Source organism: Gorilla gorilla, chromosome 1 (genome assembly GCF_029281585.2).
Source record: "Gorilla gorilla gorilla isolate KB3781 chromosome 1, NHGRI_mGorGor1-v2.1_pri, whole genome shotgun sequence".
Taxonomy (NCBI): Eukaryota; Metazoa; Chordata; class Mammalia; order Primates; family Hominidae; genus Gorilla; species Gorilla gorilla.
In genome coordinates, this window is record NC_073224.2 from 88,843,831 (window position 1) to 88,865,843 (window position 22,013).

The 22,013-nt window shown below is 42.7% G+C and overlaps 1 protein-coding gene across 2 annotated transcripts in view; it reads left to right on the plus strand.

Moving 5' to 3' along the window:
* The first annotated feature begins 2,937 nt into the window (after positions 1-2,937).
* Positions 2,938-22,013, plus strand: part of ADCY10 (adenylate cyclase 10) — a 107,399-nt gene continuing 88,323 nt past the window's right edge. The window contains exons 1-6 of one of the 2 annotated variants that reach the window (XM_031004998.3): positions 2,938-3,347; positions 14,137-14,342; positions 15,343-15,447; positions 17,293-17,331; positions 17,542-17,685; positions 19,718-19,923. In XM_031004998.3, coding sequence (XP_030860858.3) covers positions 14,195-14,342; positions 15,343-15,447; positions 17,293-17,331; positions 17,542-17,685; positions 19,718-19,923 — 642 coding nt within the window. In that variant the 5' untranslated portion in view covers positions 2,938-3,347; positions 14,137-14,194. Of the gene's footprint in view, positions 3,348-14,136; positions 14,343-15,342; positions 15,448-17,292; positions 17,332-17,510; positions 17,686-19,717; positions 19,924-22,013 lie in introns of those variants that run through there. The other variant, XM_055365252.2, reaches the window with a different exon arrangement.

Below are 22,013 nucleotides of genomic sequence, written 5' to 3' on the forward strand. Positions count from 1 at the left end.
CCAGCCTATGCTGTGACTTTAGACAAGTTAGGAAAGTACCTAGCAGAGTACCTGGGTCATAAGTAGGTTTTCTGTAAATGTTTGTGACCTTTGGCTCCGTTGTGAGGAGAGACTGAGCATACATTACTCCACACTACAAATAATTAACTATCTATTTGATTTGACTTTCAATGTGGAGTGCAGAGCTTTTTTTCTAAAAGTGCTAATAAAGCCAGTCCTCATTAAAAATATAGTCAGATGAGTCAGTCAGCAAAGCAAGTTATTTCAAAATTTGAAGAAATGAGACAAAACTTTTTGAGTAATACTATAACCTATGAAAATTTGGCAGTTAGCAATTGAAAACCTTGTACTTTATCATTTGTCCCTTAACCATGGCCTACCATTGAGGAGAAAAGATTAGAGAGCTTGACATAGGCCACAATGAAGAGGTTCTGAAGAGTCAAATTATTATTGCTTTCATTTCATAAACCACACTGTTAAATTCATTTGTGTGTTTGGCATGGGTGTGCACACATGTATGTGTTTCCTAGGTTAAGCATTTAGGAAAAACATTATGAAATATGACATAGACACAAAAAAGTTTATTAAAAATTTATATGTGAACTTGGTGTTTCACTTCCTTTTCATTAAAACCTCTTCTGTGCAGGGTCTCCTAAGCCCCTCTTGTCAGTCAAATTTGTTGTAGCATTTAGATACAATCATAGGCAGTCCTCCTTTCTTGTTTCTCAGAAGTTTCATTGACAAACAACCATCACATGCTTCTTTTCTGCCCCAAAACTCTTAATCTATCCAATTTTTTAATCTTAAAAATTAAATCTTGGCCAGGTGCGGTGGCTCACGCCTGTAATCCGAGCACTTTGGGAGGCCAAGGCAGGTGAATCACCTGAGGTCAGGAGTTCGAGACCAGCCTGGCCAACATGGTAAAACCCCGTCTCTACTAATAATACAAAAATTAGCTGGGTGTGGTGGCGCACGCCTGTAATCCCAGCTACTCCAGAGGCTGAGGCAGGAGAATCACTTCAACCCAGGAGGCGGAGGTTGCAGTGAGCTGAGATCGCGCCTTTGCACTCCAGTCTGGGCGACAAGCAAAACTCCATCTCAAAAAGTAACAATATGTATCCTGTCAAAAACTCTCATTGCCACTTGGAACACATAGCCTAGTTATCAGTTTCACAACTATTCTCAAAGACTTAGTAAGAATATATTAGAAGTCCTTACTATCAATGCAGTTACTGAACTCCGTAAAAATAATTTCCACAGTGGTGCAAATCAATTGATTAGTATAGTTGAGTTGAATTCTTTATCACAACTTTTTGACAGGTCTTTATTGATAGCTTCACTATGTAAGTTTTCTTTCTCAATGCCAAGTCTGACAGCCCTGGGTTTCAACTCAACTCTGCCACACATTAACTGTGAGACTTTGTTAACCTCTGTCTCTGACCTTTAATATTTTCAAGAGCAAAATGAGGATAATCATAGTACTGACTTCATAGGATTGTTCTAAAGATTGAGATAAGGTTTTAACACAGTGCCTGGTCCAGAGTAAATATTGAAGATATGGAAAGTTCAGGAAACGGGCCGGGCGCAGTGGTGCATGCCTGAAATCCCAGCACTTTGAGAGGCTGAGGCAGGTGGATCACCTGAGGTCAGGAGTTCGCGACAAGACTGACTAACATGGTGAAACCGCATCTCTACTAAATACAAGAAAATTAGCTGGGTATGGTGGCGCATGCCTGTAATCCGAGCTACTTGGGAGGCTGAGACAGGAGAATCACTTGAACCAGGGAGGTGGAGGTTGCAGTGAGCTGAGATCGCGCCATTGCACTCTAGCCTGGGCAACAAGAAGAAAGTTCAGAAAATGGTAATCTTATTAATTGAAGGTAGACCCAGAAAGTACTTTCTTTAAGTACTTTAAAGGAAGTTTTAATTTTACTACAAAAAGGATATACTGTGTTAACCTATTTGCACGGTTTTTGAACTAATAACTTTATAGCAGAAAAGAAGCTGCTTGGGGTAGAGGAGTAGTAGGTGGGGTGGAGAATGCTCAATAAGAGATAAATTCTTTAGTCTTTTTTTGTGGTATGGCATCTCTTTTAAGGAAACTTTGATCCAAGGTACGTCAGTGCTGCTGTTTCCTCATAGTAAATATTTTCTTTTTTAACTTATAAAATCATAGCGAAAGGTTGAATGTTAATGAGGATGGACCTCAAAGCCAAGGTTCCTTTCTGTAAAACAAAGGTCTCTACTGGAGCCTGTTTATGTAATGAAGCAGAAATAGAAAACACTGGCATTTATTAAGAATAGCTCTCCCTAAGGGGATTGTTTAATTAAATGAGGTATGATTCTAATTATAAGACTGGTTTCCACAACTCACACCAGAAAATTCACTCAACGAACATAATTAAATGACCCTCTTGTTTTCCTCCCTAAGACAACTGTGTTTTACAACATTTGGAAGTACACTAAACAATTATAGAGCAGGGCTTTATGTGAGAACATGTACAGCTTTTTAAATAAGACTTTTTAAATTCCAATTTTAAAAGCTGTGCCCCTAAATGATAATTGTGGTTGTGATGATATACATAAGAACATTTAGAAAATCAACACATGATTTAAGCTGTTAGAAAACACACCAGCCTCTTAAAATACATTTTTCCAGTGTCACATCAGATAAAGAAAACTCAAATCCAGTGCCCATTGGATTTCAAGTTATCTTTGGGATAAATTTGATTAAAAGCGTGCACTTGACCAGTCAGAAAGGGCAGGTATATAATTCTTCAAACAAAAATTTACCTCACAAATATATCTGAAGGTAAGTACTGAATTTATTATAACTGGTAAATTTCATAGTCCTGGTACAAGCTGTAACCACTATTGACTAAAATTAGGTGTTTGCTTGCTCTGGAGATACTTCTGATAATCACCTACCAACTATTGCCTAATTTCAACTGTCCTCCACATGGCCAAGGGAAGAATTGTGTAAACTACTCTGGGGTCATGTCAGTCTCCCCGACCCTTGCCTCAAATGTGCGGATAAGAGAACCTGAAACAGCCAGTCCTTCCTTGTACAGTAGTAGGCCACTCAGGTTGGTGGGGGAGGGGACGGCAGTGCCACCCAATCAGAAACATGGTCGGTGCCCGTGGAACAATGAGCTACTGATGAGGGTGTGGCCTGGAAAACGGCTTTTAGACAAAACTGTCATTTTATGGGTCAGCTATAGACAGACATGGCGCTTCAGCTGTCTTCAGAATAATGTCACCCGGCCTCCTCTCCTGTCTTCTGCAGTCTTAAAAGACCTAGTCCCTAACTGAGGTCTGGCTTTTCCTCAGCCCTGGATGAAGTGGAGGTATGTGGAAGTAAGAGTCTCAGCAGAAAGACTGATTGCAGAGCTGAAGATGAGGGTGACCGTCAGGGAAGAAGACAGCTATCGCAGTGCAGAGGAGTGGGAAGCCTGGGGCTAGAAGTCAGGGTTCAAGTTTGTGTATACCTCTGTGTCAGTCCCTTACATGAGCTTAGAAACTTGAAGGCTTAAATATTGCCTCACCTTCTCAACCTGGATGCTCTGTCTTTCTAGCTTACTTTATTTGCCTCTTTTCTGCAGTTTCTCACGTGATATCCTCCTTTTTATCAGTCAACAACTACCAAGTGCCTACCTCTTGAAGGGGGCTCTGGCAAGGTGCTGTGGAGTAAACAAAGATGTGTAGAAGATAGTTCCAAATGGGGAGCTTACAATTCAGATGAAGACAAAACAGAAGCAATTCAAAAGATAATCAAGGATATTTGTATGGGAAATAAGCCACTTAAGTGTAGACATTAAGAGCCACAATAGCTCAGAAGAAAAATTACCATGGCTAGAGTAGGCAAGCAAGCTTTCATGACAGGTAACACTGTGCCTTTAAGTTCAGAGTATCTCCCTCTTTGGACTCTTGTGAAACCTGACTTTACATGTACGTGAAAAGTTGAATATAAAATCTATTAGGAAATTCTAGAGGAGAGATTTAGAGAAACTGATGAATATAATCGAACCCTAATTTCTCTTTTCATTTTTGGGTACTACTGAGTTTTCTTTACTCACACTCCGCATTCAGGAATCCTTCTTGGTTTATCTTTCGGGCCTCATTCGCCTGCTTGCCTTTTGACTCAGGTATCCTCATTTCTCATTCCAAGGTGCTTCCATGCTTTGTCAGTACCCATGCTGTTCATGCTCTATTCTTGATGTGATAGAATTGGCTGAACGGTTGATAAGGGTGCCATCAACATGCATTGAAAGTGCTCTTAAATTAAACCTACATCTTTTGTCTAGGTCACATACATCCCCAAAGTGCTATAAAGCGTATACAAATGGGATATAGCATGATATAGTAGAAACAGGGACTTTCAAGTCCCACAGACCTGGATATTCCAGCTTTATAACCCAGAGCAAGTTAATACCTCTGTGCTTCAGTTTTGTTTTGTTTTTTTTTTCACTTTTTTTTTTTTTTTTTTTTTATTGATCATTCTTGGGTGTTTCTCGCAGAGGGGGATTTGGCAGGGTCACAGGACTATAGTGGAGGGAAGGTCAGCAGATAAACAAGTGAACAAAGTTCTCTGGTTTTCCTAGGCAGAGGACCCTGAGGCCTTCCGCAGTGTTTGTGTCCCTGGGTACTTGAGATTAGGGAGTGGTGATGATTCTTAACCAGCATGCTGCCTTCAAGCATCTGTTTAACAAAGCACATCTTGCACCGCCCTTAATCCATTCAACCCTGAGTGGATACAGCACATGTTTCAGAGAGCACAGGGTTGGGGGTAAGGTCACAGATCAACAGGCTCCCAAGGCAGAAGAATTTTTCTTAGTACAGAACAAAATGAAGTCTCCCATGTCTACCTCTTTCTACACAGACACGGCAACCATCCGATTTCTCAATCTTTTCCCCACCTTTCCCCCCTTTCTATTCCACAAAACCGCCATTGTCATCATGGCCCGTTCTCAATGAGCTGTTGGGTACACCTCCCAGACGGGGTGGTGGCCGGGCAGAGGGGCTCCTCACTTCCCAGTAGGGGCGGCCGGGCAGAGGCGCCCCTCACTTCCCCGACAGGGCGGCTGGCCGAGCGGGGGGCTGACCCCCCCACCTCCCTCCTGGAGCGGCTGGCCGGGCAGAGGGGCTCCTCACCTCCCAGTAGGGGCGGCCGGGCAGAGGCGCCCCTCACCTCCCGGACGGGGCGGCTGGCCAGGCAGGGGGCTGACCCCCCCACCTCCCTCCCGGACGGGGCGGCTGGCCTGGCGGGGGGCTGACCCCCCCCACCTCCCTCCCGGACGGGGCGGCTGGCCGGGCAGAGGCACCCCTCACTTCCCCGACAGGGCGGCTGGCCTGGCGGGGGGCTGACCCCCCCACCTCCCTCCCGGACGGAGCGGCTGGCCGGGCAGAGGGGCTCCTCACTTCCCAGTAGGGGCGGCCGGGCAGAGGCGCCCCTCACCTCCCGGACGGCGCGGCTGGCCAGGCGGGGGGCTAACCCCCCCACCTCCCTTCCGGACGGGGCGGCTGGCCGGGTGGGGGGCTGACCCCCCCACCTCCCTCCCGGACGGGGCGGCTGGCCGGGCGGGGGGCCGACCCCCCCACCTCCCTCCTGGACGAGGTGGCTGCCGGGCGGAGACGCTCCTCACTTCCCAGACGGGGTGGCTGCTGGGCGGAGGGGCTCCTCACTTCTCAGACGGGGCGGTTGCCAGGCAGAGGGTCTCCTCACTTCTCAGACGGGGCGGCCGGGCAGAGACGCTCCTCACATCCCGGACGGGGCAGCAGGGCAGAGGTGCTCCCCACATCTCAGATGATGGGCGGCCGGGCAGAGATGCTCCTCACTTCCTAGATGTGATGGCGGCCCGGCAGAGACGCTCCTCACTTTCCAGACTGGGCAGCCAGGCAGAGGGGCTCCTCACATCCCAGACGATGGGCGGCCAGGCGGAGACGCTCCTCACTTCCCAGACGGGGTGGCGGCCGGGCAGAGGCTGCAATCTCGGCACTTTGGGAGGCCAAGGCAGGCGGCTGGGAGGTGGAGGTTGTAGCGAGCCGAGATCACGCCACTGCACTCCAGCCTGGGCACCATTGAGCACTGAGTGAACGAGACTCCGTCTGCAATCCCGGCACCTCGGGAGGCCGAGGCTGGCAGATCACTCGCGGTTAGGGGCTGGAGACCAGTCCAGCCAACACAGCGAAACCCCGTCTCCACCAAAAAAATACGAAAACCAGTCAGGCGTGGCGGCGCGCGCCTGCAATCGCAGGCACTGGGCAGGCTGAGGCAGGAGAATCAGGCAGGGAGGTTGCAGTGAGCTGAGATGGCAGCAGTACCGTCCAGCTTCGGCTCGGCATCAGAGGGAGACCGTGGAAAGAGAGGGAGAGGGAGACCGTGCGGAGAGGGAGAGGGAGAGCTTCAGTTTTCATATCTATAGAAATCAGGTCTACTTCCTAGCGCTGTTTGGATGATTAAATGAGGCAACCTATGTAGAATTGATATGGCTCCAATGAGTGGAGGAACACCAAGGTTCTTAGTCCTCATCCCGGTTTAGATAAAACGACACAGACACATGTGGAGTGATTTTAAGGATCAGAGAGTTTAATAGGCAAGAAGGAAGAGGAAAGAGGGAAGAAGCTCCCCCATACAGAGACAGAGAGAGGGGGGCTCCAAAGCCGAGAGAGGGAACCCCCAGTGGGGTGGACGTCAGCTAGGTATATATTACAGAGGCTGGAGGAGGCAGTGTCTGATTTGCATAGGGTTCAGGGGATTGGTTTGACCAGGCATGTCATTCACAAGCCCTTGAAAAAGCTAGCCCTCTCACCCTAGCCTTTTAATATGCAAATGCAGGGTGCCATGATGTTCTACACACGTGGGAGTATGTGGAGGTGGCCATGTTGCCAGGAACATGTGGGGCAAGGGAAAGAAGGCCTCCGGAATCGCCATGTTGGGTGGGCCCTGTTTCTAATGGCCTTCATTTGCTTATCAAAGGTTGCCGGCCTGGCTCTAAGAGCCAAGGCTTTACAAGAAATTTTCTGGAGATGCTTTAAAAAATGAAAATTTCCCAAGGACCCCTTTTCCTCTCTATCTGCCTAAAATTATTTCTTAATAACTCCTACAATAGAATGCTTCACATAAAAAGGTCATAATAAATTATAATTACAATGTGGTATGTGCCTGTAGAAAGGTAAATACAGCTATCACTAATCATTTTGTGATGTTGCAGAACTTAAAGCAGAAAACTGTATCTTCAAAAATAGAAAATTTCTATTGTCTTTTATGGGTGTTCATAAGAAACTCCCAGATATTCATTTTAGATCTCCCTGCCTTTTAAACCTATCATTTTCTTCTTTTAGTTGCACATCTACATATGCCATCTTAATCTCAAAATGCATGTACTTTCTTTGTTTGGTCATCATAAACAGAAAAATCTGTCCAAGTTCATTCACATCACCTTAATTAAAACAATAGAATCTTAGCAATCATCTAATTCATCTCTACACTGACTAAAATCACCTCTGTTTGAAACGCTTGTTCTCCAATGCCATAAAGAAATAGCACTTGAACATAAATTTGTTTAGTAAGGGCATTTTTACTTCCTGCAGAGAGGGTATACTCGCCAGCAGTTTTGCCACGAGCGAGAGTACACTGAACAAAGGAGACGGGGTCATTTATAACCTGACACGTTCACCCTACTGCCCATTGGCCGGAACGGGACTTCACATTCTGTATTTGTCCCGATTGGCTAGCAACTTAGAACCTTTTAAAAGAGGCAAAGGTAGAGGAGAACAAAAGAAGGAGGAAGTAACTTGTGGAATGCTGAGAAAAGTAAAAATACTTTTAAATAAGGAAGAGGAACAGGCTATGACCTAATGCTTGCTTGGACCAGTATAAGCATGCCAGGGCAAATATTTAGGCTACATTGTGGGAGCCAAGAACATAAAGTACATTGATTTCTTTATTATGGCTAGCAGATATTTAAGAATGTTAGCACAGGTCTTTGAATAAATTTTGCTTTTAAGAGAAGTTACTATTTATTCCTAATTAGACGGGGAGGAAAGTCTTTGAAGAGGAAACTCTACTTTACTTTTTATACCTCTACCCTCACAGGTAGATAGCTATTCCACACTTCCTAAAACTGCCCAGTTTGAACATTCATTCTTACATTGTTTATATTTGTCCTTCAGTGATTGCCAGTCATTGATCTTAGCTGATCCTGAGCAACGAAGAATAAACCTAACCCACTTTCCATCCAGTGTTAACAACTTTAGCAAAACAGTCTATACTATGCATGTGAGGAGAGTGTGGTATTGCCAAGATTGAAGGGGCTGATAGTAGAGCTGCTAGAAAGAATGCAATGTTTGGAACATACTTATACTAAAAAATTGTTTATTTAAAATTCAAATTTAACTGAGCATCCTCTCTTTTCATTAAGCTCAGTCTTTCAATCTTACAAGTTTGGTAGCTAAAGAAATCAAAGTTGAGCCAGTGAACTGGGGGCAGGAGAGGGAAGAATAGAGCTACGCCCTGCTCAGTTCTGCTCAGTCCTATCTTAGTTCTCTGGCTACTCAGCACATCTGTGGAAGCCACTTCAGAGCACCCATGCCTACAGAACATACTGTTTACAGTCACTTATTCTTTGATAACTAGCTCCCTCCGCTGAAGAAAAACACACCAACTTTCCTTTCCCACTACATACTTCCCATGAACTCTAATCTTGCTAACCCAAACCAAATTTCTACCTCAAGGAGAAGGTAGGGAAGTTGTTCTTTGATTGCAGGGTCCCACATTACACCTTGCATACACACCCATGTCCCCCACTTACCCCACGTCCACCACTTACCCCACAACTTTCACAGTTCAGCCCAAATATTTGAAGACAACTACCATTTTAACCAAAATGTCATAATTTTCTGACTTATTTCCAGTCTCTCCCATCATTCCTCACATTCCAGAGTCAATGAATTTTAAAGAGGTCAATGAACTTCAGTCCTCTGGACTAGATTTGAACACTTTTATGTATCTTAAAATTGCATTGCATCCAAATAGCTAATTAACATATGAAAAGGTGCTTAATCTCCTTAGTACCAACAAGGAAACACAAAACCACAGATACCATTGTAGCAGGACGAGCCACAGACAAAACCCCTTAGACACCCGGGTTAAAGAAGGAAGAGGCTTTATTCCGCTGGGAGCATTGGCAGACTTGCATCTCAAGAACTGAGGTCCCCAAACTAACAGTTCCTGGCCCTTTTAAGGGTTTACAGCTGTAAGGGGTTCCACGTGAAAGGGTCATAATAGATTGAGATCTGTAGATAGCACATGTGGTTAGAATGGGGGGTTAATCTTTTAACCTCAGACCTGGTCATCAGTGGCGCCGGCTGGTCTTGCCACTGACTTCATTCCTGTGTTTTTCAGCTTTTACTTCCTCCTTCTCTTCAGAGACAGGAGACAGTAAGAGAAATGGCCTGTCTTCTCACCACCACTTACCTAGCAAGATGACTAAAAGTTGAAAAGACTGACAAAATAAGTGTTGGCTGAGATATGTAGCAACTGAACTGTCATACCTTGCCTGAGGGAGTGTAAGTTGGTACCATCACTTTGGAAAGCTGTTTAGCAAGATCTACTCAAGCAGGGGTATCCAATCTTTCGGCTTCCCTGGGGCACAATTGGAAGAGGAAGAATCATCTTGGGCCACACATAAAATAATACTAACAATAATGATAGCTGATGAGCTAAGAAAAAAAAATCACAAAAAAATCTCATGTTTTAAGAAAGTTTACAAATTTGTGTTGGGCTGCATTCAAAGCCATCCTGGACCGCATGTGGCCCACAGGCCATAACTTGGACAAGCCTGTACTAAAGTTTAACATGTGTATACCCTATGACCCAGCAATTCCACTCCTGTGTATATACCCAAGAGAAATGCATACATCTTTTCACCAAAACACATGAATAAGAATGTTCTCAGCACCATTATTCATAATGGTCTAAAAGTGGGAACAACCCACAGGTCAATAGTATAGTGGATAAATGTTTTGTGGTATATTCCATCAGGTGATGGAATACTATATAGCATTGAAAATGAACAATTATTGATATACAACAACATGGATGAATATCACAAACACAAAATATGTAGTATGATTTCATTTATATAAAGTTTGAAAACTGGCAAAGGTGATCTATATTGTTAGAAATAAGAAAGGTTACCTTCAGGGAAAAGAGAAGGGTAGTGACTTGAAGGTGGCGTGAGAAAAACTTCTGGAATGCTGGTAATGTTTTCCTTCTTGCTATGAATGGGTATTACACGGATTTGCTCACCTTAGAGTAATTCAAGCTATACACTTATGATTTGTACATTTTCCTACATGTATGTTATGCTTCAATAAAAGTTTTTTAAAAGATAGCATTAATTTGCAGTAAATCTAGTTTTTTAACACCTCGTCCTTATGCATTTGATTTTGTTAAAAACCCTAAACACAGCACTTTGCACTTATTCTTTTGAAATTTCATTATTTTGGTTGATTAAGATATATTAAAATCCTAGCTCTGTCATCAGTGCATTAGTTCTGTCACTATATTTTCAAATTTTATTTTCCCTCAGCTTTATTAAGGCAAAAATGACAAAAAGTGTACATATTTATGGTGTACAATGTGATGTTTTAATATATGCATACATTATGAAATAATTAAATCAAGGTAATTAACGTATCATCTCACATACTTAACATTTTTGTGTGGTGAGAACAGTTAAGATCTACTCTCTTAGCCATTTTGAAGTATATAATACTTTATTAACTGTATTCACCTTGCTCTAGGTTAGATCTCCAGGACTTTTTCATTGGGTCTAATTGAAACTTTGTATCCTTCAGCCACCAACATCTCATTCCCCCCACCCAACCCCAGCCTCAGGCACCACCATTCTACTCTGCTTCTATGATTTTGACTTTTTTAGATTCCATATATAAGTGAGATCATTCAATATTTTTGTCTTTCTGTGGCCGGCTTATTTCACTTAACATAAGGCCCTCCAGGTTCATCCACACTATCATACAAGAAAGAATTTCCTTCTGTTTTACGGCTGAATAGTACTCCATTGTATATATTATCCAATGTTTTCTTTATCCATTCATATGTTGATGAACACTTAGGTTGGTTCCATATCTTGGCTACTGTGAATAGTGCTGAAATAAACATGGGAGTGCAGGGATACTGATTTCAATTCCTTTGGGTATATACCCAGATGTGGGGTTGTTAGATCATACGGTAGTTCTATTTTTAATTTTTTAGGAACCTCTATATTATTTTCCATAATGGCCGTACTTCCAATTATATCTTTATCAAAGTCCTGTATCGTGCCCGTGGAGGCTTACCTCTGAGTTGACACCAGAATACTAATCAATTTCCATTAGGTGTGATTGCTAACCAGCCAATTATATTTTCTTTATTCCTATAATTTTGTATATTTTACTCACAAGGATATGAGAAATTTAGCCAAATGCCTTAAAGTCAATATATACATTGTCTATAGCAGTCTCTTGATTTAAAAGTTTAATAACTCTTCCCAAAAAAGGAAATAATGTTGGCTTGCTCTTGGCTCTGAATCCATTTGACTCCTTTTAATCAACTCTTGCTAATCTAAATAACCATTGAGGCTGCTCCCAAATATTCCAACTCTCTTTCCTATTGTGCACATGGTAGGAGTGCACTTCCCTGTCTACTTGAAACTAGGCATGGTCATGTAATTTGCTTTGGTCAATGCCATGAGTAAAAGTGAAATACGTCACTTCTGGGAGTAGAATGAGTATACTCCACTACATCCTCTTTCCCACTACCTTGACAACCAGAATATTCCAGTTTGGGTCCCAAAGTGAAGGCAAAAACAGAGGAGAACCCCATACAACCCACAAGGGACATGTAGTATGAGCAAGAAAGGAACAAGAAATAAGCCTTTGTTATTTCAAGCCATTGAGATTTCAAAGTTATTTGATAATGAAACATAACCTGTATTATCTCAACAAATACATTATGTTTACTGGTCTGTGTTTTCTGGGATCCATGAGTAGCCTCATCTTTTGAAATTCAAAAGAGAATGTGCCCATCTATGGTATTCCAGCCCATCTCTTGTTCTCCATGGTTTTTTGAGATTACTGACATTACACCTGTCAGTTCTTTCAGTATCTGTAGATATATGTTGTCTGGGACTAGCTAGAATTTATTTTAAATGACTGTGTGCTTTAGCACTACTTATCTTGGATTTCAATTCTTTCTTAGCAATGCTTGTTATACTTTTCAATCCTCCACGGTGGAGAAGGTAGAAACAAAAGAAAAGTTGTATGGTACACCATACTTAAGCTTCGTCCTTATTCCTCTTTTATTAATTACCTTGTTTTCAACAAAGCCTTTAAAAATCCCTCTAGGTTTTCTTAACTTTAGCATTTTTTGTAAGTCTTTCATTCTGGACATTCAATTTTCTTGTACCTTTCTTTTTATTATTATCATTATTATTATTTTAGAGATGGAGTCTCACTCTGTCACCTAGGATAGAGTGCAGTGACACGATCTCAGCTCCTTGCAGCCTTGACCTCCTGGGCTCAAGCCATCCTCCCACCTCAGCCTCCTGAATAGCTGGGACTACAGGTGCATGCCACCACACCCAGCAATTTTTTTTTTTTTTTTTTTTTTTTTGTAGAGATGGGATTTCACTATGTTGCCCAAGCTGGTCTCGAATTCGGGCTCAAGCAATACTCCTGTGTAGGCCTCCCAAAGTGCTGGGATTATAGGCACAAACCACTGCACCTAGCATCTCACACCCTTCTTAAAAGTTCATATAGCACCAAATTTACTATCTGAAGTTATTTATTTGATTTAATTTTATCTATTGACTGTTCCTGGCACATGCTGTGGTCTTTTGCTGCGTTTTTAATGCTACCCTTTTTTTTTTAAACCTTAGTTATATGTTTCTTTCTTTTGTTCACTTCTTAACATTTGAGTTTGCCAGGACTTTTCCTTTTAAAGGTTATCCAATATGTAACATTTAGCACTCATTTTTTAGAATACTAAATACATTTTTAAATGTATACTATATACATTTTAAAGTTTGTCTGTTAAATGTACAAATATTTTTCCCTGAGTTATTTTTTAAATACTTCCCCTTAAATCTAAGGGATATAAGCGACTGTCTCAATTTTTTCCTCTAATACTCTAATATATCCCAATATGACCTACTAACAAGTTCCTCTCTGCTGGTCAGAATTAAACCAAAAATAACAGTTCCTTTTCTTAAAAAAACAAATCCTCTTATATTTTCTGTATAACCTATTCCAGTAACTTGGATTGCTCTGAAAAAGTAAAGGGCGTTTGCTTTTACTGTTCAGGCTGGTAGAGCATGATTTTTACAACATTTAGGCATGAGCATTTAATCTGCCCCAGCAGCTACAGGAAGGCCTTAGGAAATCCTAGTTTTCTCAGAACTAACTGGGCAACAAATTGAAATTTCAGCATTTCCTTCCATTTACAGCTTAAGGTCTTCCATCTTTCCAGCTGCCACACACACACACACACACACACACACACACACACACACACACACACACACACCTTTCTGAACTCTTTTCTTCTATTTATTTAACATTATACCTTTATAGGCTTAATCTCTTGCCTATATACAAAACTCTAATACTCACTTACATATAAATACACTCACACACACGAATCACATCTACACTTTTTTTTTTTTTTTTTTTTAAAGAGAGAAAAAAGTAAAAGACCAAGGTAGAGAGAGGGTAAAAGGAAACATGAGGACAGAAGAAAAAGAAGTCTGGCCTGAGTGAATAGAGCTTAACAGCCCACTACAACTGGACTTGCCCTGCGAGGGCCTACCCCTTCCTGCAAATGAGTTGAGGCATTCAGCTACCCTCTTTCACCCCAGCCTCTTTGTAATGGAGCTCACTTGTGCAACAGCTGTTCAGGGTGGGAGGGTTCTTCCTCTGTATAGAAATTGGCCCTTTTGAAGTGTGGCTCAACAACTCTGGCATTTTCACCACTATAAGCAGGCCGCAGGTTAGAACAAAACAAATGGAGAAAGAGCAATAGGAAAATGAGCAAATGAATATATCAGATTTCCTCTATTTCGATTTTCTTTTTAGAAGACCTATTTGGAGACTGCTTCCTGTCACCATAAAATCCTGAACATTTGTCTTGAACATGAACACTCCAAGAGAAGAATTCCAGGACTGGCCCATAGTCAGAATAGCAGCTCATTTACCAGACCTCATTGTCTATGGACATTTCTCCCCAGAGCGACCCTTTATAGATTATTTTGACGGAGTCCTGATGTTTGTTGATATTTCAGGCAAGTGCAAAAGGGATGTTTGTTTAATGTGGATGAGCAACACGCTCGCGTGGGAATTCACATGCAGAGCTTGATTGCAGAGTAGGGAGGCCATTCTGGAGCCCTTGGGCTGTCACAGCAGATGTGCTCCACTGAGAACACAAGAGGGAGGAAATAGCTTGTGGCCCTGGCTCTCTCTCATCCTCCCTTACTCAGGACTGCCAGTCATAGGCGTATCTTTAACATGCTGAAGTCCCATTCTTTGCTCCAGTATCTCTGCCCCAACTTCACTGACTCATCCTCTCCAGCCCCAAGCCCCATATACATCCCAGTCAAAATTGACCTCAGGAAATGATCTCCCTAGATGATGTTTACATCTTAGTAATAAACTTGCCACCTCTTCAGAAGTGTTTGAAATGTGTGTGTTTTTGTTACCACGGAATGAAAATTTTATTACCGGTTAAAGAAGTTGCAGTTATCACTGTACAGTTGAGAATTTGGAAGAAAGAAATATCTGGAGCCTTTTCCTGACCCCTAAAATAATAGCTAGAGGAGGCTGCATGTCTGACACTTGACCAGCCACAAAGATCCTTAAGAAGAAACTCTGCCTGTTTTTAAAAGCTGAGGCCGCCGGGTACAGTGGCTCACGCCTGCAATCCCAACACTTTTGGAGGCCGAGGAGGGCGGATCACAAGGTCAGGAGTTCGAGACCATCCTGGCTAACATGGTGAAACCCCATCTGTACTAAAAATACAAAAATGAGCTTGGCATGGTGGCGCACACCTATAGTCCCAGCTGCTCGGGAGGCTGAGGCAGGAGAATTGCTTGAACCCGGGAGGCGGAGGTTGCAGTGAGCTGAGATCACACCATTGCCCTCCAGCCTGGGCTACAAAGCAAGACTCTGTCTCAAAAAAAAAAAAAAAAAAAAAAGCTGAGGCCCACTGCCTTCCAGGGTAGTCCTCTTCTGGCTCTGTTTTATTCCCCCAAGCAGCCAAGGAAACCAGCTGCACATTTATTCCAGGTTTTACTGCAATGACTGAGAAGTTCAGCAGTGCCATGTACATGGACAGAGGGGCTGAGCAGTTGGTGGAGATCCTCAACTACCACATAAGTGCAATAGTGGAGAGTAAGTGTTCCCATAGGTTTCTGGCTTGAGAATATTTCAATTCATTGTTTTTTCCGTAGTTGTCAATTATAACCTGATAGAGTACAATTGCTTAGCACTCCTCCTCTTCCCCATGAAATGTGTATAAAACCAGTCTTTTTTGAAATATGATATAGTATAACTGAAGAAATAAATATAATCAAACCTCACTAATACAGACTATTTGAGGGAAGAGATGTTTTGTGTTAGAGGGCTGAATTATAGACTGCTTTTAAAAGAACTGTAGTAGTAATACTTTTAGTTATATTATATATCCAAGTATTTATATTTATTTTTATTTATTTATTTAGAGACAGAGTCTTGCTCTGTCGCCCAGGCTGGAGTGCAGTAGCACAATCTTGGCTCACTGCAACCTTCGCCTCCTGGGTTCAAGCAATTCTCATGTCTCAGCCTCCCAAGTAGCTAGGATTACAGGTGCCCGCCCCCACACCCATCTAATTGTTGTGTTTTTAGTAGAAATGGGGTCTCACCTTGTTGGCCAGGCTGGTCTCAAACTCCTGACCTCAAGTGATCCACCTGCCTCAGCCCCCCAAAGTGCTGGGATTACAGGTGAGAGCCAGGGTGCCCGGCTATTTTTATTTATTAATTTTTTTTTTTTTTGAGTCAGAGTCTCACTCTGTCTCCGAGGCTGGAGTGCAGTGGCACGATCTCAGCTCACTGCAACCTCTGTCTCCCAGGTTCAAGCGATTCTCCTGCCTCAGCCACACACGTAGCTGGGGTTACAGGCGTGCGCCACCACGCCCAGCAATTTTGTATTTTTTTCAGTAGAGATAGGGTTTTACCATGTTGGCCAGGCTGGTCTCTAACTCCTGACCTCAGGTGATCCTCCCACCTCAGCCTCCCAAAGTGCTGGGATTATAGGCGTAAGCCACCACGCCTGGCCTATCCAAGTATTTTTAAAAGCCAGCATCTATATAACCCAAAGATAGTCATTAAGAGATTGTTGTATGAGTAGATAAATGATTTATAATTAGCTTCTCAGTAATTTGTCTCCTAATGATGGATGCTGAAGCACTTAGAGTGAACTGAAAACTTTAGTCCACTTGTCAACCTCTGCCTGCCATCTTGTTTGCATTGTTAATTCAAACTGTTCATGAAGACAACGGTTTACTCTGTTATGGTGAACTCCTGGCCTAGTGTTTTATCAGGCTCTGAGTTCCTTAGTAATATCTTGATGTTACACACTAGACAAAATTTAATGCTTCATAAAAGCAGGAACTATGGTTGATTCCTTTCTGCATCTGACTTGGCACAACAGGTGCTTAACCAATCCATGATGATGCGTAACTAAAAGAGAGAATGGCCATTTATGCCATACCGTCTAAATAAACAAAATACAAAGTTGGTAATAACCAAAAATGCAAGTGACTATGGTTGTGATTTTCCCATTCCCTGACTCCTAGTTTTTGTGGAGTCCTGTCATTCATCCACCCACCCATGCTTACACAAGCCCCAGCCTATAACATATATTGATCAGTAAATTAATTAAAAGCATTCTATTATCATGGGAAGAGGACAGCTGTCTTCAGACCTCATCAGAAATCCTACCTGCCTTTCTCCTGTCTTTCCCCATTCACAGAAATGGAGCATAGATGTAAACTGGTTCCACGTACTCATTCTCCACTTGAGGAAACAGACTCAAATGGGTTAATTGGCTTGTCTGGGATGAGATCTTTAGTATAAGCCTATTCTCTGAATCACTGTTCTTTTGACCTAGTTTCTATTCCACTAAGAAAGAATGATTTTTTTTTTACTACCTTTAAGGAATCAGGGTTTGATTTAATTTGTTTTTTTTTTTTTTCTCAGAAGTGTTGATTTTTGGAGGAGACATCCTGAAATTTGCAGGTATGGGGGCTTACTAAGATAGGAGGGGTAAGAAAGGAGTGCTGAGGTGCCTGTGCTTCTGTGTTGGGGACAAAGGAGGCATCCTAGAGAAGGGGGTGGCCAGGAGATAGGCTGAGGAATGCTTGATGAGTAAGTTTCTATACAGATCTCATACAAAATAGATTGATCCCCAGGGCAGGTCAAAAGCCCGCGGCATGTCTCTCTCTGAAGGTGATGCACTGCTGGCCCTGTGGAGGGTGGAGCGAAAGCAGCTGAAAAACATTATCACAGTGGTAATTAAATGTAGCCTGGAGATCCATGGATTGTTTGAGACCCAGGAGTGGGAAGAAGGCCTAGACATCCAAGTCAAGATAGGTAAGCATTTGAGAAGGAATAAATCCTACGGCAGTTGGGATAGGGTCTTGACTCCTGGGGCATCTCTCTCTCCCAAAGAGAAGTAGTAGAACATGGTGGCTCAGCCCCATGATGCCCTGAACTTTGGCATCAGGACAATCAGAATGTGAATTTTGGCTTCCTCACATACCAGTTGAGAGAATTTGGGTTAATCATAATATCTACCTAATAAGCTATTACAAAAAGTAAATTAGTTGGTATGGTAGTTGATGCATAGGAACCACCCAATAAAATAGTCTTTATGACTGCTACTGCTGTTACTATTATTCCATCTTGCTGCTTGTCAAGGTTGTGCAGTATAAAACAAAATAGAGACTAGCTTGCCATTACATAGTTTCAGCAACGACATGAGACTGGTCACCCCCTACCTCATAAGAATGAGGTGCAGGAAAAGCTTAACAGGTCAGCCTGCAACACAGCTCCAGCTTTATACAAGGCTTCTTAAAGTTATACATATAATATAGTAATAGTCACACGTATTTCCTTACTATGTTGCAGACATTACACACTATGCATGTGCAAACATTACGCACACTATGTGACAGTCCTGAGATACAGGCATCATTGTATCCATTTCACAGATGAAAAATGAGATTCTGAGAGGTATAAGTAATGAGTAAGAGAGTTATGGTTGGTGCTGTTGGTGTTAGCTTCCGCCTAACTAAACTTTGCAAAACTTAGAATTCTCACATGTCATACCTGATAGGATCATCAGCAGTTATACAATTAACTGTTTCTCGGCCTTCTTTAACCTAGGCCCGCTTTTGATGTTGTTAAAAATTTCCAAATAAGGCCAGGTGCAGTGGCTCACACCTGTAATCCCAGCACTTTGGGAGGCCAAGGTGGGTGGATCACCTGAGGTCAGGAGTTTGAGACCAGCCTGACCAACACGGTGAAACCCCGTCTCTACTAAAATACAAAAATTAGCCAGGCATGATGGCGGGTGCCTGTAATCTCAGCTACTTGGGAGGCTGAGGCAGGAGAATTGCTTGAACCCAGGAGGCGGAGGTTGCAGTGAGCCGAGATGGCGCCATTGCACTCCAGCCTGGGCAACAAGCGTGAAACTCCATCTCAAAAAAAAAAGTCCAAATAAGTTAAATATTTTGTTGAAAAAAAATAAAAGTTATTATAATACTGAATATTTTCTCTAAGTTAGCACCCAAGGAGTCTGATGTGTTATCCTTCTTGAGAATGATGGGAACCCAGCCCCCTCTTGCATGCTGATTGGCTGTTAGTGAGGTGGGTCCCAGCACCTTTTTTTAGAGTAAGTCCAAACATCAGTGTGTTTCAGATAGAAAACAAACTGTATGTAGAATCAGGGGGGAATCAGCCCTGACAAATCAGTATAGCAGAGAGCAAAGATAAAAAATAAACTTTGATGGTATTACAGTCATTTAAAAGAAATGTGTGTCACTTACAGTTCATTTATACATATATTTTGTGTACATGTCATATTATACAATATCTTCTTCTGTCACTCAGGTTCCAAAACTTTCATTTACCAACTTAAAAACAATGAGAGAAACCGTTGTTGGGATGGGATGTGTAACTGTCAAATGCATACTTCCTTTCCCCCACCCTCTGTTGTCTAAAATTCAACCCTAAGGGATTATTTTTAGTTACAGCTTCAATCTCTGCTAAAATGCAAATTCTCCCAAAATAAGAATTATTAAAGGTATTCCCTGTTGCCCTTAAGTATACATAATTGAAGAAAAGGTAAAAACAACTTTGGGGACTGGTAGGACCATGTAGGGAGATAATGTTACAGACAGGCAAAATTTAGTGGTAGAACTTTCTAGCTTTGGAAGAAGGGTAGCTTTGGAAGGCCCGAGCCCAAAAGAGGTATGCCATAATTCCTATGTAAAGTTTTAGAATTGAGATTTTGCTCTGAGATAGTATAGTTCCACCAAGATTATGGTTTTTCCAAAAACCTGTGCTGCTGGGAAATAATCCAGAACTTCTTGTGCAAACCTATTCCTTGCCTTCTTGCCAGGACTGGCTGCTGGCCACATCAGCATGTTGGTCTTTGGAGATGAAACACACAGCCACTTTCTGGTGATTGGTCAGGCAGTGGACGATGTGCGCCTTGCACAGAACATGGCTCAGATGAATGATGTTATTCTGTCACCAAACTGCTGGCAGCTCTGTGACCGGAGCATGATTGAAACTGAGAGTATTCCAGATCAGAGAGCAGTTAAGGTGGGTGTGATGCTGCTACTTACAGAAAGTTCTGCCAGCCTGTGACAGAGGTCCCCTGCCAGAAGAGTCACTGGGCACGTTGGTTTCATAAAGCGCCTGGGCTGGAGATTGAGATGGGGTCAGTCTGGGTTAGGCTACAGAGGCTTTAGTCCGGGGCAGCTCCTTTGGGAGGAGCCCAGGCTGGTGAGTTTGAGGAGGAAATGATTAGGCTTCTTTGTGGGTAACTGAGGATGTGGAATTTGGGGATTGAGGCCTTTTGAAGGGCCAGCGACCTTGCTTAAGGAACCAGAAGGGTCTGCCGGTTCATCCAGGAGCAGAGGGGAATAGTTTTAAAGGCTGTCATTGACCCTCACTTTCTTTACCCAACACCCTCCTAACCCAGGATAAGGGATCACTGAGGGTAAAGGTTGGAGTTGAGCAAGTGCGGCGAAGTTCAGTGATAGAAGAGAAACTTCTCTTCCTGTGGCTCTGCCTAGTAGAAAACATTGTGGTTAAGTTGCAGATTGACTATAAGCAGAACTGTCCCTGGGATATGGACAATTAAAAAAGCTGTGCTTTGAGGGTATGAAAGTGGAAGAAAGGTGTGCTGCTAGATGAGCCAAAGAAATGGGACTATGCGGCAGAAAGAAAGAAAAGACAGAGAATCCGTGCAGATGCTGGTCAAGATGGGAGGCACTCCCACACTCATGCATCAGCCTACAACCCTCACCACCACCACCCACTCCTCACTCTTCCAGCAAGACATATCCAGCCTGCATGGCCTAGCTGGCTTATAGCAATAGCCCATTCCCATGCTCTTCAATCATTCTTTTTTTTTTTTTTTTTTAAAACGGAGTCTCGCTCTGTTGCCCAGGCTAGAGTGCAATGGCGTGATCTCGGCTCACTGCAACCTCCGCCTCCCGGGTTCAAGCAATTCCCTGCCTCAGCCTCCCGAGTTGCTGGAATTACAGGTGCCCGCTACCACGCCCAGCTAATTTTTTGTATTTTTAGTAGAGACGGGGTTTCACCATCTTGGCCAGGCTTGTCTTGAACTCCTGACTTCGTGATCCACCCGCCTCAGCCTCCCAAAGTGCTGGGATTATAGGTGTAAGCCACCACGCCCAGCCTCTCTTCAATCATTCTTGATACCTTTAAAAATTGTTTTAACTTTGAATTCATGTTAGACTTACAGAAAAGTTGAAAAAATAATACAGAGTTTCCATATATCCCTCACCTACCTTCCCCTAATGTTAACATCTTTCGTAACAAGACTGCAATAGTCAAAACCAGGAAATTAATATTGGTACAATACTATGCACTAGTTAAAGACCTTATTTGAATGTCACCAGTTTTCCCACTGCGGTCCACTTAGTGGAATGTTCCAGGACTGTATGCATGATCTCACATTGCATTTTGTTGATATTTTTGAGTAGTCTCCTGCAGTCTGTAACAGCACTTCAGTCTTTCCTTGTCTTTTATGACCTTGACACTTGAGAGTTGTCAGTTATTTTGTCAAACATATCTCTGTTTAGTTTTGCCTGATGTTCTCTCTCTCTCTCTCTCTCTATATATATATATATATATATATTTTTTTTTTTTTTTTGAGATGGAATCTTACTCTGTCAGCCAGTGGGGAGTGCAGTGGCATGATCTCAGCTCACTTCAACCTCTAACTCCCAGTCTCAAGCGATTCTCCCACCACAGCCTCCTGAGTAACTGGGACCACAGACATGTGCCACTACGCCTGGCTAATTTTTTTTTTTTTTTTTGTATTTTTGGTAGAGACAGGATTTCACCATTGTTACCCAGGCTGGTCTCGAACTCCTGAGCTCAAGCAATCTGCCCACCTCAGCCTCCCAAAGTGCTGGGATTACAGGCCTGATGTTTTCTCTTTATTGGACCAAGTTTATGCTTTTTTTTTTTTTTTAACCAAGAATACCACAAAAATGAGGTCGTGCCATCCTCAGTGTGTCATCACATGTGCCTCATGATCTTGATGTCTTATGACTGGTGATGTTCCTAATTCCTTTTTGGCCATCAGCCCCCGTCCTTTAACACTTATAAGGAATAAATGGTGTGCAGTTTAACCAGGTTTTATTTGAATTAAAATG